This window comes from Typopeltis vanoorti, chromosome 8 (assembly GCF_054136105.1).
Source record: "Typopeltis vanoorti isolate ZY-2024b chromosome 8, IOZ_Tvanoo_1.0, whole genome shotgun sequence".
Taxonomy (NCBI): Eukaryota; Metazoa; Arthropoda; class Arachnida; order Uropygi; family Thelyphonidae; genus Typopeltis; species Typopeltis vanoorti.
In genome coordinates this window covers 91,075,909-91,094,658 of record NC_143556.1, presented here as the reverse complement: position 1 = coordinate 91,094,658, position 18,750 = coordinate 91,075,909, and the positions used below count along the sequence as shown (strand labels likewise).

At 34.6% G+C, this 18,750-nt stretch overlaps 1 protein-coding gene across 1 annotated transcript in view; it reads left to right on the top strand.

Annotated features, from left to right (window-relative positions):
- Positions 1 to 18,750, top strand: part of LOC150104188 (uncharacterized) — a 220,812-nt gene that overhangs the window by 164,104 nt on the left and 37,958 nt on the right. The window contains exons 9-10 of the mRNA XM_090396422.1: positions 1,779 to 1,783; positions 10,891 to 10,979. Of these exons, the coding sequence (XP_090252548.1) occupies positions 1,779 to 1,783; positions 10,891 to 10,979 (94 nt within the window). The remainder of the gene's footprint in view (positions 1 to 1,778; positions 1,784 to 10,890; positions 10,980 to 18,750) is intronic.

Sequence of the window (18,750 nt, the reverse complement as noted above, 5' to 3'; positions counted from 1 at the left end):
TCAGCAGCTGGAGACCTATTTCTCTATCTAATACTGACTATAAGATATTTTTCTGCATTATTAATAACAGGCTCAAAGTTGGAATGAAATACATAAAAGCACACAAGTGTATGGAGACCAGGTCAAGCAGTAGAATTTAATCTATTTCTGCTACATGATCAGATCTTCTTAACACGAAAAAGCAGTCGATGGCTGTGCTATCAGTAGACTTTATTCAAGTATTTGATGATGTCTGGCATCTCTTTCTTCCACATCCTCCAACAAATTGGTGTAGGTAAAAAGCTGCTATCCATTGTCAAAGGAGCCTATGCCAATTCAACTACCCACCTCATAGTTAATGGGTACCTGTCAGACCTAGTAAAATTTCGAAAAGGAGTCAAGCAAGGTTGTCCTATTAGTCCACTGCTCTTTGTTTTGGTTCTAGAATCTTTCTTACAGGAAGTCAACAATATACATGCTGTGCGAGGAATAACAATTCCTTCAACTATAAAGGAAAATAAGGTATTTGCACATGCTGATGATGTAGTAGGAACTTTGAAGGATAATGATTCCACATATATATTTTTTGGTATTTTGGATAAATTCAGCAAAAGCAGCAGATTAACTATTAAGGCAGACAAGACAAAATTAAAAGTTTTTGGAAAGGGGGATCTTGGAGACATTCCTTTTGGACTAACCCCTAAGAAAGAACTCCTCATTATATTTGGAATTCCCTTCTCCACTTATCCAATATTATCACTTCAAGAACTTATATAGAAGAACTTTGAAATGTTAGAAGACTGGAAAATAGGGCCATCCCCTTTTTTTCTAAAGCCATATTACTCAAAACCATAATCTTTCCTACTCAGTTGTACATAATAAATATTACAGACATCACAGAAGCTGAAGAAAAATATGTAGTAAACCTGTGCAATTTTTTTGGTCCAGCTGATACCAAGAATTTAAATGAGAATTTCTTTAACTATCAAAGAAGCATGGAGGATTTAGACTTCATCTTAAAATTCTGCTATTTAAGCAATACAGCTTCAAAAATCCATAAAATATTGCAGACTAATCGCACGTGCAAACTTTCTCCTGTACTACCTGGATTTTCATCTTCCCCTATTTGGAGTTAATGATTATAAAGGTCCAAAAGCTGAGATTGTACATGAATACTACAACACTCTGTGCTTAACTCTAAGACTGCTAAAACACTCTGGAATTGACATTCTTTCCATTAAAAAAGTAAAATTTGGTATAAAGAAATCCTTAATCTCTTTTACCATGAAGTTTCACAGTTAGGGACAATACTTGGTTTCATAACTTGTTGAAGTTCCAAGGATATACTAACAGGAGGGATCTTGCATGGAGAATTGCATATGGCTGCCTTCCAGTCAGTACCATCAAATGGAGGTACTTTAACATCAGATATCCAATCTTTGACATACGTTACCGATTGGAAACAGTAGAACATGCATTCTACAGCTATCCTTTTGCCCTGCATATTTGGAACAGATTATGTAATGTGTTAATGTGTTCTGTTACTTACAACAGAACAGAACAGGTTTGTTTCTTTTGCAGTATCCACCACCTGTCAGCAATGGGAAGAGAATTTTGATTTTTATAATTAATGAATTAAAATACCATTTATGGAAGATTAGAAAGAAACATGGATTTGAAAACCAGCAATATGACATCAAAATGCTTTATAATATTGTATTGTGAAAATTTTATTTTTCAGTCAGACAATTTTTGTATTTAGAAAGAAGCATTCTAGGAGATATCAAATTTTTGACTAGATGGTGTAGGACCACCCACATTATGCAATATTCATCAGGGGAGATAAAATTCTGTCTATGCTTGCTATAAGAGGTTTTTTTAAATAGTTCCATCCTCCTAATTTAATGTGGTCTTATAATTACAGGGATGACTGGAGAGCAATCCCAGGCAGAGAGGGCCAACTCAAAGTTAACCCAGATGGGGCTAACCACCAGGGTATCAGTCATCTTTGCACTTTAGTTTGTTTCCATTGGTCTTTTGGTTGTTCATCTATATGAGATTGGTGAAAAAGGAAAACTGATAGCCTTTGGTTATATGATGTGATATTAAAGAGCTGAGGCTTTTTCTCTATCTCTCATGCTTTTTATCTGTCTTTTCTTTCTCCTAATGCTATCTGGCTCTCTTGCACCCTTATACTAACTACTCTAGGCCTATGATGAGTAACCCTTTACTTTTTCACCTCAATAAAGGTCGAAACTGGTTAGGGTGTGGCCCTTTCCATAATGCATAGCATTATACTTGTCTGTAAGGTTATGTGCTTTGCATTATGGGATACTAAGGCAATTGATGTGAATTCATTAGCCTCTATATACAAGTATCCCACTCGTGAAGTTACTTCATGTGCAAACTTTGTTTGCTTACACACTTGGATAAAGGATGAAACCAAGAATATCATTTCTTGGCATCTTTAATCTATAGTATAACCAAGTGAAAAAACTTGCAACGTTAATAGTAACGGTTACTGTTAATGTTAGTCTGAAATGTCCAGGTAAAGCTACACCATTTTATTCATAATTACATAAGATTAAAAATAATTTGAGACTTTTAAGAACATTTTAATTGAGAAATATTTCAAAAGATATAAACTGTGTCCATATCTTTGGAAAGTTCAGTGCTCATGTATGCAGATGCAAAACGAATATTTCCCAGTTTTTTTATTTGTTAATTAAATGTAAATTTAAAATGTAAATGTAAAAAAAATGTAAATTGCTGGCCTGGTTGGCTGAGTGGTTAGCATATCTGCTCTCCAGCCAGATGGCTGTGGGTTCGAATCCCACTGTGGGCATGGATGTTTGTGATTGTCTGTGAAAAATACTAGTGGTGTTAGTGGGCGGTAGACAGCATTGGTGTAGATGGTTGTGGTAGATGATGGTTGTTGAGTGGTGGAGACAGAGTTATAGAGTAGGTGCCCTCCTTCGATGAGTCTTTGGACTCCCTAGAGGTGTCATGTAATAATAATAATAATAATAATAAATTGGTATATAATTATAAAATTTATAATGATGGCACAAATTTTGTGCAACTTTTCTATCAATTCAGAAGTGTGAAGTTAGAATTAAAATGGGTCATTTTAATAAACAATAGATTGCTTATAAAAGATTTCTCCTGAGGTTGCTCAAAACGAAGAACCAAGCTCGGAGCAATGACCATACTCACCTAAATCTATCAATGCAGTTGATGAAAGCAAAAGGAATTCTTTTAAATCTGAGGGACATTTTTTAATTCTAATTTCAATGACCTGAACTTTCAAATCCAAAAATTTGATAAGCAGTTTGAAAAACAAAAAAATATAGAAAACATTAGAAAAGATAACAGGAGTTTGGTTATTTCAAAGACACAGGATGAAGTCTTGAAGTCAGTTTCAGAACCTGAATTAGAGTTAAAATCTTGTGAAAAGAGGAATATGAATCATGTTAATGGATAAAAGAGCACCACATAAGGCAGCTTGCAGAATTAAAACTTTTAACTGCTTTAGATGTGGGAATCTAAGTAATATATCTTGACATTGCCTTGCAGATATCGTAGATCTCCTGCATCTTCAAGAGATCAAAACAACTGATAAGCAGGTTTTCTTACTCTCTACATATTGTGTAAAATATGTCCAGAAGAGAAGTAATCTGGCACTTTTGGAACTCTTAAATTTTGTGGCTGCCAGAATTTCAAGAATATCTTGTTAAGGTACTTTTTGACTCTGAGGCCACTTCAGTGATTACTTAGCAATTTTTCTCACTTTTAAGGGATAAGTTGAGGAATGATTCAGTATTTCGATAGAGAGATAAACTTGAAAGGCATATTTTACCATCAGGTACTCCACACAGAAAATTTCAATAGAAATATTTTCTTGGTTTTCTGTTAGTTTTAAATGAGTTGCTTGTCTTTCAAGCAGTTGAAAGTTTGTCTTTCAAGCAGTTTGGATTAACTTGATTCAGTATTGTTAGACAAAGAATTTTTGGCCCACCCATGTTTCAATTATTCATCTGGTGTTATTTCTTTGCATGGAGTTGATACTTTCTTATGCTATCCTATAGATTCTTCACTAAACCTTCCCGGAATTTGTTTTCTTTGAATAAACAAGTCCATGATATTTGACTGACAATATATGAAGGGTATTGCAGGAACTTCCTCCTTTTTGATACTCTGCAAAGACCTTAAGCAGAATAAATTCTAAGGATGATAATCATGCTGTATCTAAATGCTTTAAAGCATTTAAAGGGGAAAAAACCCTAGATAATTTGCTGAAGGTATACTTGAACTGTCTTGTACAGACATAGTAGAATACTAATAATTAACTCTTAACTTTTTTTATAAGGCTATTAATAAATACCTCCCAAATACTCTGAAAGATTAAAGGTCTTTCTTCAGTATTTAGAGGCTAGTATAATTCAGCATTTTCGTTCATTATGGAACTGTACATTTCTTCTACTAGAGAAATCTATTGGAGAACTTAGATCTGTACTTGACTTGCAGGCAATATACAAAGTACTGAGTATATTACTTTTCTTTGTAACATTCAAGAACTTTTGGCTTCTTTACATGGTGCTGAAGTATTCTCAAAGGTAGACTTGCACAATGGCTGTTACCAGATACCTTTGAGAAATTAAATAAATATTTGCATTTTCTTTACCTCGTTCCAAGCATGAACTAATCAGCAGAACTGCTTCAGAACTACTGTGCAGAGTATCACTAAAGATGTTTACAAATATATGTTCTGGCTTTGGGATTCAAATGCACATCCGGTTCATTGTAGAGTTGTTATGCTATGAAGTCAGTCAACCAGATTGTTGGTTGGAATGGTATTAGTAATGACTACTGTGTCATGATCAGAAATCCTGCAGGTCCTTACAATTATACAGTTATTATTAGTTTTTTCTCTCTCTTTTTCTATCTATCTATTTAAATATTCCCAAAACATTTCCTGCCCTGCTGTTTAGATTTTCAACAAGATCGAGATTTTCCTTTTTCTTCGAAAGAGCTAAATGTTAGAAAATTTTCTGCTGTTTCCTTAACCAAAATCACAAATCTCATTGCTCATTTTCTCATTTCTAAATTTCTAAAAAAATTTGCATTGAAATGTGCCAGCCATTCAGAAAAATTTTCTTCTTTAATGTTGAATACTATAACTACTACTTTTTCATGATTGCTATTGTCCAAGTATTACATCTTGTTATTTAGCAGTATCTCACCTGTTTCAGTCATTGACATGGTACTGCTCTAATTCTTTGCCAGTTCTAGTTAATTTCCAGTAATGCTTCTTATGTTTATAGTGCATAGTCAGTTCTATAGGTGATGTTTGTTCCATGGTAGTTGATTTTTCCCCTTCTTGACCTTGTCCTCCAACAAAAATAAGGAATTGTTTAAGTGGACAGTATCCTATTTTTGTGAAAATTCACTGCAGTGGATAGTTTTCACTATAGTGAATTTCCCTTTGAATAGCATTTATAGCTTCTCACTAATTTTTTGCAGTGATTAAATTTGTTGTCATGGTTGACAACAAATTTCCATAGTTGAAGTTCCCCATAATAATCACTCAACCTGCACTCATTGTATAGATTTGGCAATGTATGTCTTCCAGATCATCTGTGGAATTCCCTCGCCTATAGCAACAATCAACTGTATATTTTGCCTTACTGGTCTTAATCTCACACCAAATTGCTTCAAATAAACAGCCATCCTCCTGCCTGTCTCCTATTCTTTTTGGTTGCAATACATCTATCATCAGCAGTACTCCTCCTCCCATCCTATCTTCCCTGAAAATACTAAACCCTTCACATTCAATCCCTGTAACTAACTACATCTGCTGTTAGTGAAATCTCACTAATATCCTTAACTTTTGGAGAGGTTGCACTAATCAATACCAAAAACTCGTCCCTTTGATCCTAATACTTCTGGCATTAGTATACAAAAACAGCCTCATCCCCTTTATTCCCCTCTTTTCATCCACCATTATTTTTTGAATTGACTAACCTATTCAATATTTTTGCTTGAGAGACTAGATTCCCAACTTGGTCATTCTTTCACTCACTTGCTTCATGGGTGTCTTCACACAAACTCGCTTGTTTCCACCCTAATTGCTTAAGTTTCTCTGAATTTGCATGTCAGCATGCTCTGTGAACAAAGCTCTCTCCAGACATCTAACACCAAAACCATTCAGATGTAGTCCATCTGCATCGTGCAAATTCTTCTTTCCATCAAACAAAGATCCACAAATTCTACATTTCTTTTGCACAATCTATGTATAGACTCATTTGCTATCAATGCCCTCCTCCTCAGTTCGCCTCTATCACAGCATGGTAGAAGATTTACAATCTTCACCTTCTTGCTTTTCAGTTTTGACTCTTCTGACAACTCCTTTACATCCTCCCTCATAGAATACTTCTTGCCTCTCAAATCATTGGTTCCCACCAAGACAATCATTTCCTTCGACTTTTTGCACCCAGATGGTGTGGCTAATATCGTGAACTTTTGCAACTGGGAAACATGAGTTTGAAATACTTTCGTTAAGTACACTCCTGATTATTGAGTCGATACATCGTTTTCTCCTTTACTTGTTTGTTCATTCGATCTTTATTATTCTTTCGGATGACCTGCTTCTTTCTTTTTTCAGCCCTGCTTAATTCTTGCCGCTTCTGTAATTTTTCAATTTCTCGCTTTATCCTATGAAGGTAACATTTAAGCGCGCTATTTCTTTATTGATATCTATTTCCACAGCTACACGTTTCGATATTATTAACATTTTCCATCTTATCATCAGTATTTGTTGCATTCTCATCACCTAACAGACACTCACTTTTAAAACACTTCATGCATATCCTCTCTCCAGTTTCAAATTCCTTCCACATATTCTTTAATTTTCTCGATGCTTACATTTCACATACACTGCCCTGAATAATGTCCCGCAAATTCAAATCGCCAGATAATGTGATCTTTGCTACCATTGTTCGTCGCGTTGGTGCCATGCCGAAAATATATAAATATCACAATAAAAATGTTATAAATATACTAATACTCTAAAAACGCAAAAATCTGCACAAATGCACTATAATACTTTAATTTTCTGAATGAAGAAACACAACAAAACAGATAAAAATTGCTAATTCCACACAAGTGCTAAATTACACAACCACTCAGAATATAACCTCAAACCAAAATGAAACATGTCTGTATTCAGTCCAATCAAATCAACATTTTGCTGAGGTAATTGATCAAGTCTGACTCAATAAACTACCAATTTAGTATTTGTTTTCTACCCTTTTGAGTGGCCAGCTTCTTTCTCTCTGCTGTGATACAGTGTCATGGTAGATTGCTACCTCTCTTCAGATTTCTTCACCAGTTTTGGGTTATCTTAAGACTCTATATGTGTACCCATTCTTCTTCCTGTTGAACATAAATAACATTCACTCTTGACTGCCCACAAATGTTCTCCCTAACTTTTCCAATGAGAATACGCTCCATTTCTTATCTTCATTGCATGGCCATTAGAGGCTTCAAGATATTTCATGGTGAATGGTTTAAACCTTTGATCTTGTCTGATCTTCAGTGTAGAGATGATATCCCTGTGAACTTAAATGCTGCCAAAACAGTTTTGTCTCTCACTTGCAAGAATGATTTCACAAGAAAGAGATTTCTAAACCTACTTGCCTATTTGATGTGGTGAATCTAAAACTAAAGGAATAACACTTGATGTTATTCAGAAGAGAACAATGTGATTGATGACTCCCCACTCATAGATATTTGTTTCTGCCTTTTGTCTCTTCTGTAGGTATTTTCCTGAACATTGTTCTGCTGAACTGATCACCAGTATTCCTTCACCAAATCATATATTTCCCATATACTAGTAGAGAAAAAGTATATCACCTTATTATTAAATTACTATGGATTAGAGATGTTGAAAGTTTTTTCACTTTGCTAAAAAAAAACCACATGAAAAAAACTTTTCACTTGGTGATATACCTTTTCTCTACTTGTATATGGGAAATATATGACTTCTGCATTACTTATCCCTTGGTATTTCTTCAGGGTCTGGCTTCCCACTGATGAGACCTCAATAAAGGTCAAAACTGGTCTGGATGGTAGCCCCATCCCATAATACATGGCATTATACACACTAAAAAGGATATGTGCTCTGCATTATGGGATACTAAGGCAAGTGATATGAAGTCATTGGCCTCTATATGCAAGTAGCCCAGTTATGAAGAAACTTCATGACACTTGGACAAAGGATTAAACCAAGAATATATTTTCCTCCCAGAGTAAGTTGGAATAGGCACTTAAAATTAGCAACACTTTTGGAGGGTGTGTGGGGGGAGATGAAAACTCACTTTAATCTTTCATCTAAACCAAGAAATCCTCTAAGGATCAGTTTCCTTTACTGGCACACCATGTATTCACCACATAAATTTCTCCTCTAGCTGCAAACGTTAAGTACACCACAGATAACAATACAAGTTAAGGTTTAGGATAAAAAAAAATGATGGCAGTTATTTGTGATGCTCTTCTTAATTGTCTCTCAATAATACTGAAAGCATTAAGCCTTCAATATTATTGGTAGACATGAGCTCAGGAATTGGCTGGAGACTGGATGCCTACCAAATTTTCGAAAAAGGTAGTTAAGTGCTTAAAGGAGTTCTGCTTCAAGATATTCCATAATTTTTATGAATGCATTTTATTTCCCCTTTGAGGAATTATTACACGTTTGCACTCAGAATCTCTATTATATTAATTTTGTGCAGAAGTATATTGTCCAAATATTCAGGAATATTCAATTTTGCGAGATATTGCTAGTAGCATGCAGAAAGTCATTTACTAGCAAGAATCACTACACTAAAGGAAATGACAATATCAGAAGGCAAACTTCCTTTGAGAACAAATCACTTCTTGTTGCATTGACTGATATTTTGCTATTGAGATTTCTATATTCCATTTTGTTGCAATGAATAGCACACGTGCAACCCTTGTGTTATGCTTTATTATTTAGCAGGCATGGTACCTTATCATTAAAACATGAATCTCTTCGTTCTTTCACCAGAAGTGTAGATTCTAAAAAATCCTTCTTGCATCAAACTCGCACTTACCTGTATTGATATTCCCTCAATATTTCACTTAATCCAATTTATTACTAACGTTCACTCACTCACTTTTGGATTGTTATTAGGCAAGGCAGTCCTGATCTTTTTTCTCTTTTCATAATCCTTTAAATATAACTACTTTGTGTCATTCTTCATACAAGTCTTGCACAATTTGTAACAGTACAAAAACCTTACCTTCTCCAAAATTGTATGAACATAGTGGCATTTGTTTCTATTTCCTGTTGTTTAAAAAGATTACAGCACAGAATTTTGCCATGTCCTTGTACACCTTCTGTCCCAAAAGAAACCGAACTTTTGATAGAAAATAAAACAGGCCAATTATAATTATTCAAATCATTTATTTCAATCAATATACTCTCTGCTTCGATACAGCGTTTGGCACTGTCAATTAATTCGTTAAATGAATTTTTTATATTGGTTTTTGGGATACTGTTGAGGATCGTGGTTACTGCCGTTTGAACATTTTCAGTGGTGTTGTATCACTTTCCTTTCATCGACAAATGAAGTCGGTGGAAGAGAAAGAAGTCACAGGGTGCTAAATCAGGTGAATACGGCGAGTGATCCAACACGCAAATTTGGTTTTGCTCAAAAATTGTCTCACAATGTTTTAACGATGAGATGGTGCATTATCGCATAAAGGTGACTAGCTGCCTGCATCACGATATTCATGCCGTACACTATCAATTCTCTATTAATTGCTTCAAAACTTCAAGATAAAACTCACCATTTACCGTTTGGCCAGGCAGAACGAATTCTTTGTGGATAATGCCCTTGAAATCATAGAAACACATCAGCATTGTCTTTACTTTTGACTTCTCCAAGTGACTTTTTTTTGGATGCCCCTCTTCTGGTGGTCTCCACTCAGGACTCTGGCACTTTGTTTCAGGCTCATACTCAAAACACCATGTTTCGTCACAGTAACGATTGTTTCAAGGAAGTTTGAGTCCTTACGAGCGGTTTTAATGAGGTCTTTGCAGTGTTCAATTCGATACACTTTTTGGTTGTCGTCAACTTGTGGGGAACAAATCGCAAATTCAATTTATGAAGGCCCAAACTCTTGGTCTAAATTTTCTGCACAGTTGATTTTGGAATCTCCAATTCATCTTCAAATAATCTCACGGACGTTTCAGGTTTTCTTTGATGAAATTACACACTTTTTGGATGTCAACTTCGCTCAGTCCGGTTTATGGACGACCCGACTTTTCGTCGTCCTCAAGTGTCTCACGACCACTTTGAAATCACTTAAACCACTTGTAAACTTGAGTACAGGATGAGCATTCATCATCGTATGTTTTTTGAAGCATTGATATGTGTGTTTCGTTTACCAAGTTTAACACAAAAGTCAATCACAGCTCTCTGTTTGAAACTCGTTTTCTGACCATTCATCAAAACACACTGTCACTCTTGGCACTATAACTCAGCTTCTAATGAAACAAATGTCATAAACAGTTGACACAACTAATGAAGGTTGCTGCTTTCGACAACAAAAAGATATGCCAGGTGGCACCACTAGTTTCTTCTATTTTCTAAAAGTTCGGTTTCTTTTTAGACAGAGGGGTATACTATAAAAAGCATATAATTTTCAGAATTCCATATGTTTTATGAAATCTCGAGTGTTATGTATATGTGTGGCTTAAGAATGTATGATTTCTTACTTTCCTTAGAGTATCTTGTCAACATAATGTGCATTCATATATTTTTAGCAAATATTATGTTCTGTACTTCCCTTAGAGTATCTCTATTTACCTTACTTGCAGGCAACTAGTATTTGGTCCATCAGGCAACAGCAAAGGTCCTCTACTCTTCTTATTGGGTACAGTCTGCTTTTGGGGCTATCCTATGTACATTCTGCGGGTAATTTTTCCTTTACTGCTTAGTAGTCCTTGAGTGCCATTGAAAATGTTTAACCCTTAACTGGTCAAAAGTTATTCTTACCAGATATAATTTTGCTTCCTTTTTGTTCCATTTTAAGGAAGTAATCAAAAACAGTCATATAATGTGTATTTCTTGCCTAATGTTAGTGTGTAATGATATCATTCATTAACACATTAATTAAATTCAGAGCTGCTTTTCTGTGCTACTGCAGACAATTTTATTCAGCCTAATTTTGGCAACATTTATACTACATAAGGTTTGATTGAAACTAAAATTGAGGTGACTCAAAATTAGTCACATTCCTAAATACTAAATTTCACTAAATTTCATTCAGCCAAAGCAGAATTATTATTATCATTTTAATGATCAAAATGTTCTCTGATTACAGCCAAAACTGAATTGAATGGACATATTTTAGTCTATTCTGAAATACTAAATTTCAATGAATTCCCTCCTGTAGAGGTGGCAAGAGTTTTTCCCTCTTGGAAACTTAGATTTTTTTTTTTTTTTTTTTTTTTTTTTTTTTTTTTTTTTTTTTTTTGTTATTCAGAAAAAATAGGTAAACAAGCCAGAAGAAAACACACAATAGAATCCTTAGCTGTTTTGGCCATAATTCAAAATAACCATCCAAATAATCAACAATCATAATCATCCAGTCATTTAATTCCATTCAGTGAGTGTTATTTTTTATGTAATTTCAAAATTGTATAATTGCAAATGGTCTTATCAAAACAAAAGTTAAGGTGGTTGACAATTATTTTCTGACTGAGTTTCAATAACTGCAATGCAGTGAAATATAAATTTTTAAATAATCAGTAATATGAAGATAATAGGTTGAATATATGATAAATTGTGACCAAAAGAACAGTTTAATAAATATAAAAAGTTCTGTAACCAAGTGCCATAAGGACATTCATACCCAAGAATATTTCATTGCTTTTTTTAAGTTCCTTGCAGTATTTTTTTAAGTGAAGAAAAAGTTTCCCTGAAAACAGCCCAGTTAAGGGTTAATCAATTAAAAAAAATGTGCAACACTTAGTATTGCTTCTGATATTCTTTTTAATCGATTGATTCCTTTAATCAGTTAAGCAATCTGAGAGATTTTTGATATGGCATTTATTTTGTTATAAAGTCATTAAATATGATTTATTTTTGCAATTTAAATTATTCATTTTCATTTATATTAAACCTTTTTTTGTTTGAATCATTTTTTTTTTCCAGAACAGTGTAAAGCAAAAAAAAAAAAATTAATTTATAATTAATCAATGATTACTATGATTACCAGTCTTCTTATTCATTGAATATGTGCTTTAATTTACTTCCAGTCTTTTGAAGTTTATACTTTTTAGGTGATTTGAAGAACAACTACTTTCTAATCCATTATATTCATATGAAATTTCATATGTCACAGAATGCTTTATTTCATAGAAACAAAACTTGAAGCATTTCATAGACTTATATGGTGAGTTAATTTGGAAGGGTTTGAAAAAAAACAAATACAAATAAAAACTACTTTTTTTATTACTCTATTTTCACATTCCTTATTGGATCCTTTGTCAGGAGGAGAAAAAGGTACAAAAGTAGGATGTTATGTTAATCAGAGAAAACTTGCAACATTCAAACAATAGTAACAGAACTGAATCACTTAAATGTTTGTACATATACTAATCTCATTTGCTTGTGGTAATGTTAAGATGAAATGCATAATCGTTGTTTAAGCTTCTGTGGAGATAGGATGTTTTAGAAATATTTTATTCAGTATTAAATCGCAAGCAAAGTGATCAGATTACTGAAATGACATGCAAAACAAAGTGAAATACTTTGTTTCACTTCATCAGGAAATAACATGAATAAACTAGAAAGCAACTAATAACAGTTAACATCTCTAGTGAAAAATATTTGAACACATTTAAACAATGGAAAGTATGCATTTGATGTTATGCTTTCATAACATCAAATGCATGCTTTTTCATAAACATCAAATCATAACATATTATGAACTTGCTGGTTCATAGGTTGTTGTGTACTACTGGTGGATACAAGTATGTTGTGATGGATTAATGAAGACAAGAAGATGTAAAATCATCTCTTTTTTTGGCACTGTATAGGATGCTACATCATTTCGGTTGATTCTTTGACCACCCTTGAGTAATCTCTGTGGAGCATTTTAGTTTGTTGCCATTCTGCTTGATGCTTTGTTTCTGTTCTATGTGCTTCCATTTGTGATTTGAGCTTTCTTTTCATTCTCATCAGCCTCCAAGTGTTTTGATTGGCATATCTCTCTCAGTGTATGGTTTAGTTTTGAATGATTCTCAACCAGATAATGGTTTAATGTAAGTCCTTAATTTTTGTTATACTGGATAGGAATACATAACATTTGGAAACCCACCTTGTATTTCCTGCTGTACTGTAATCATTGTATGCAACTTATGGCATCTAACTTTGCAGCACTTGATGATTTTAACTTATGTAAGAAATACAGCCTGGCTTAGCTTTTTTTTTGGGGGGGGGGGGATTGGTATGGAAATTTTTTTTTTTCATTACTACCACATAAAAAGGCAGAAGGACCTATATCCAATAAGTAATTGCAGTGTTTTGGCAGGTGTCATTAATCAATGGAACTGCCCATTTGAGCAGCATCAGGAATTTTTAAGGAGGTCTTAGGTGCACCACCGTAAACACGAAAGCAGTATTCCGAGGCTCTCACTTCAATTTTGTCTCAAGTAATGGAGAGGGTTATCAACAGTCCACTTCAACACTTGGTGACCTGACATCTAATTAGTTGTCAGATTTGGAATTTTTACAGAGTAAGTAACTGTTCAGAAGAGAAGCACCATCTTGAGTGGAAAGGGATGCCAAGTTATTTGGAAGCTGATGATGATATAGGAGTGATATGATTTTGTCAGGAAAGGTTTGGAGTAAGAGTCAAGTCAGTCATTCAGTTGAGTCATCATGGGAAGAGAGATTTTGTCTTGATTGTTAAGCTTGAGCATTATCAAAAGTAAGTGGAGAAGATCTGATTTCTTTTTGTGCTATAAAGCAGCAAAACTGTTTTGGAAGCATTGAAGTTGACTAGGTTGTTTTCACCTCAGTTGAGGATACTGTGGAGATCAGCATTCAGAGCACTTATTACAAATGATCTTGAAGCTTGAGATGCTTGAGCACTGCAAGGTTTCTCATATGAGTAGCACAAGTGTAGCATGCCATCATCAGAAAAATTTGATAGGATTTTCAGCCAATGAGAGAGCAGAAGATCAGGTGAAATGACAGTGCCCTAAGGGACAACTGCATTAACAGGATTGTCTGAACAGGGAAAGCACCATCTATCATTACATGTAGAGATATAGCTGAGAGAAAACTGGCAATCCAGTTATACAAGGATGAAGGCATTCCAAATGATGGTAACTTGTTGAGAACTCCTTGATGCAAGACCCTATGTCAAGAGCATGGCATAGGCTTCTCCAAATCTTTCCATGGAATGACTCCAGAGGCATGTGATGTCAGCCAGGAGATCTCCTGTAGATTGCTGGTCAATAATTAGATGGCACTTCTCCAAGTGTTGAAGAAGTTGACTGTTGATAACCTTCTCCATTACTTTAGACAAAACTGAGGTGAGAGCTTAATGAATAGACGATAGAGTATAGAATAGTCCAGCTTAATGAATAGATGATAAAGAACAGGCATTAGTTCAGGAGCATATCTCTTGAGAATAATGGGTGGGATTCCATCAGGACTGGCTGCCTTTGTGGTATCCAACTTATTCAAGATTTTTCTGGTGTCATTTTTGGCAGAAGGTCACAGGAGGCCTAAAAAAAAGCAATATTCTAGTCAAAGGAGGAGGTAATTTTCCATGGCCATCTATGGAGGAACTTTAAGAGAAGAATAAAGCTATGATATCAACCTCGTCTTTAGGTTATATTAAAATATTACTGTTAGGGTGAAATAGAGGATGAATGGACAAAAGTTGAACTCAACAGCTTTGCAAGAGATCAGAAGGTGTGACTGCCAGGAGCACAAGCAGTAAGTTTTTTATATTTTTCCTTGTTGAATTTAGACATTGACCTTTTCATGATGGTTTTACAAGTCTTGTTGGCAACTGTGAAGGAAGCTGGTGTTTTGGACTCAAGCCACTTGTGATAGGATGTTTGCTTTTCTTGGACCATCCTGGAACACTTCTTAGAAAACCATGGTTCTCTAAGATGTGGGTTAGGAAATTTGAACACAGGTTGGACATGGAAATGTAGCAACTCTGCATGGGGGGGGTGAAAGCTACCTTTATGTCATTGTTTGTTAAAATACTTTTCTTGTGTCTATGACATGTTGGGTATATTGTAGAGTTAAGGTTCCTTTGCAGTCTCATTTACCATTTTTATTATTATTATTATTACCCAGACCTCATGGAGTCAAAGACTCATCTGGGATTTTTATTGGAAGCTTTCCTGGGAGATGTTGAAGAATGTTTTGTGTAGTTTCCTGTCATAACATTTTGTGATAAAGTTGTACCAAGGAGCTCTAGCTATTGAGTTTTTATGGTAGGTGGTTGTCGGAAGTATCATGTAGGTATCTTCCCTATATGAGCTGACTTTCTGTTTCCCAGAAATTCTAGGAGTATGACCAGAAAGGGGGGGAGGGACTGTTTTCCACCTTGTTGTAAAGCAGATATATGAACATGGACAGCCCAGGTATTCCTTAAATTCTTCCAGTTGTTTAGATCCAGTCAATTAGATCAATTAGATTTAGATCTTGTGTTTTGCATTCCACACAGTGCTGTGGGGAATGCAAAACACAGGAAACTGAACATGAGCAGTACTACTTTCTGTATGCTTACCTGAAAATTCTCTGCTATTGCTATTGACTTAAACATTGGGAGAAATAATTTTCCTTTTATACATATGCATATACATTCCATTACAGATATTGCAATGGCAAATAGATTGAGATGACTAGAATACTTTTTGTAAATGCATTACATGCACTGTAGTAAACTTAGAGTTAAATTATAAATATCTTCTTGCTCCTTTTCTGCAAGCGTTAAAATCAGTGTGGCATTTAATAAATGAAACAAATATAAAAGGGAATACATAGAGGAATGTTGTTTCATATTAAATATCTTAAATGCTAAAACTAATTATTAAAATGAGAATCCAACAGTGTGTGTGCTTGCTTTATATTTTAACCAAGGGTTATAACATCAAACATAAATAAGCTCATTCAAAAATAATATCCATCCATCCATGAAAAGTTGAAAACATATATCCTTCAAAATGCAGGTTTTTATTTCATAGCTAAATAACTAATAACATACTTATGAGAATATGTATGCTATTGGTCATTAGTATTGAAGTTATAAGTTTTAAAAGAGGTATACCGTGAGTAGACATATTGATACAAAATAAATAACGGAAAAAACTCACATAGAAAGATTATTTAATAGTATAATTTTCGCCTGTGTGTCACAGGCATCTTCAGTACATTAAGCTCAAAATTAAACACTAACTGACAATTCCAAAAAGCGCCACCTAAGTAGCTGATGTAAGATAACTAAAAAGGTCAATAACTTTCCTAAAAAAAAAAAAAAAAAAATACAATTAAAAGTTAGGAAAGATTAGCTGATTTGTAAAGTACTATCTCCCATAAAGGGGATAGACGTAAGCCGTCGGATCTGTTTAAGTTAGGAGAATGAAGTAGCGTTTCACATGTTTCTTTATAAAGGCGTTCCATGAGAAACTGACTTTTGTGAAGAACTCTTGTCTTTCTCCAATGAACTCTGTGTCTAGTGAAGATGGCATGTTCAAAAAGTCCAGACTTTTCAGGTTTAAAGTATTCAATATAAGATTGGTGTCTAGCCGAATAGAGGCAGATCTTCCCATTTGTCCGAAATAAGATAATCCACAAGAGCACGGAATCTGGTAGACACCTGGATGATTAAGATGTGGAAGCTTGTCCTTAGGAGAAGTGAGAAAGGTGGAGATTTTTCTAAACGGTCGAAAGGCATCAGAAATATTCAGTGGTTTTAAAACTTTTGCTATACGTTCACTGATGGCTTGTACATAAGGGATAGTAATGCACGTTATTTCCTCTGTGTTTGAAGAGGAAGACATATTAAAACTACTCAAAGTTCTTTTAATGAAGCAATTCTTATAACCATTAGATAGAAAGGAAGAAGTTATATATTGTAGTTCTTTCTGTAAAAAAATCGTCTGAAGAACAAAAGGAGTGGGCCCAATGAACCAGTGTTTTAATAGTTCCTGCCTTTTGACTGGGATGGTGATGAGATTGAGCATGGATATAATGGCCTGTATGAGTCTTCTTTCTATAAACTGAGAAATGTAGGTTACCATCTGGTTGGCGAAGAATTAGAAGATCTAAAAAGGCTAACTGCTTATTTGATTCTACTTCTAGGGTAAACTTGATCCTAGGATGAAATGCGTTTAACTTAGTGAGAAATTGTTGAAGTTCATCAGAAGAGCCATTCCATACAGGAAAAATGTCATCGACATATCTGAACCAATGCAATCTTCAGGAACATAAAGATATGGTATGTGCATGCAGGCACTAACAAAAGCAAATGAGGAAGAAAGCAAGAAACTAATATTGCTCCTAAAGTCCTAATGGTGCCCTCTGGTGGGCTGATTTGGTTGACTTGGCAGTTGGGCTGAAGTTCTCCTCAAAATGTAAGTCTCCCAAATTTGGGGTAGTTTCATGCACCCAAATTTGTTGAGGTTAGGAACGTTTTTTAGAGCTGCTGAAGATTCCTTGAATAATCTAAGCAACACATTGATTATGCTAAAAACAACAGACAAGACATATCAGGCCTGTCATCACATTTCTCCATAACAAACCATATCATTGAGTGGGACAAAAGTTGTACCCCTTACATAGAGGAAGACTACCGCTCTCGAATGTTTAAAGAAGCAGCCACAGTCTCACGCACTACAGATAACCTTAACAGGAACCAAGGTTTAATACTCCCAGAGATATGGAAAACCCTAATTAGATCTCTGAACACACAAGAAATGGACTTTAATTCTAACTATATAATGTTCCTTAGCAACAACTAGTAAATCATGTACACACAATACATGTATTGTTCATGTTCAATATTATTTTAGTTTCTAACTATAATTTTTAGAATTTACAGTTAAGATCTATTTTGTGATATGTTTTAACCTCAGTGCTTGTACCCTGACGATGCAACAGCTTAAGTTTGGTGAAACTTGTCGGTATTAAAATACTTATCTGTTTACATTTGATCAATGTTCCCAAATAGTTATTTACATTAAAAAATGAAAGAGTTTGAGAACAGCAACTGAACCTTGGAAATTCAGTGGCAAGTCTTGAAGAAAACACTGATTGATTCAGCCAGAGAGGGCATGTGGTGAGGTTGTCTGAAAGGATAGAAAAATCAGAACTCCATGGTAGACCCAGCAAGTTAAAGAGTCAGTGAAGGAAAAGAAGAACGCATATCAAAAGTTCCTGGCAAAAAAGTCAGCTTGTGCTCTGAAAGAATAAAGAGACAAATATAAGAAAGCTAAACACTGTGTAAAACTAGCTAAACAAAAGTCATGGGAGGACTTTGGCAAGAACATAGAAAATAAATATCAAGAAGGTGTTAAGATATTCTAGAGGTTGTTGAAACCTAGAAATGTAGGAAAGAGTGCTTAAAAAGAGTTAGAGATGATAAAGGTGACATGAAAACGGAAAAAAACGATATCCTTAAAGTATGGAGTAATTACTTCGAAAAATTGCT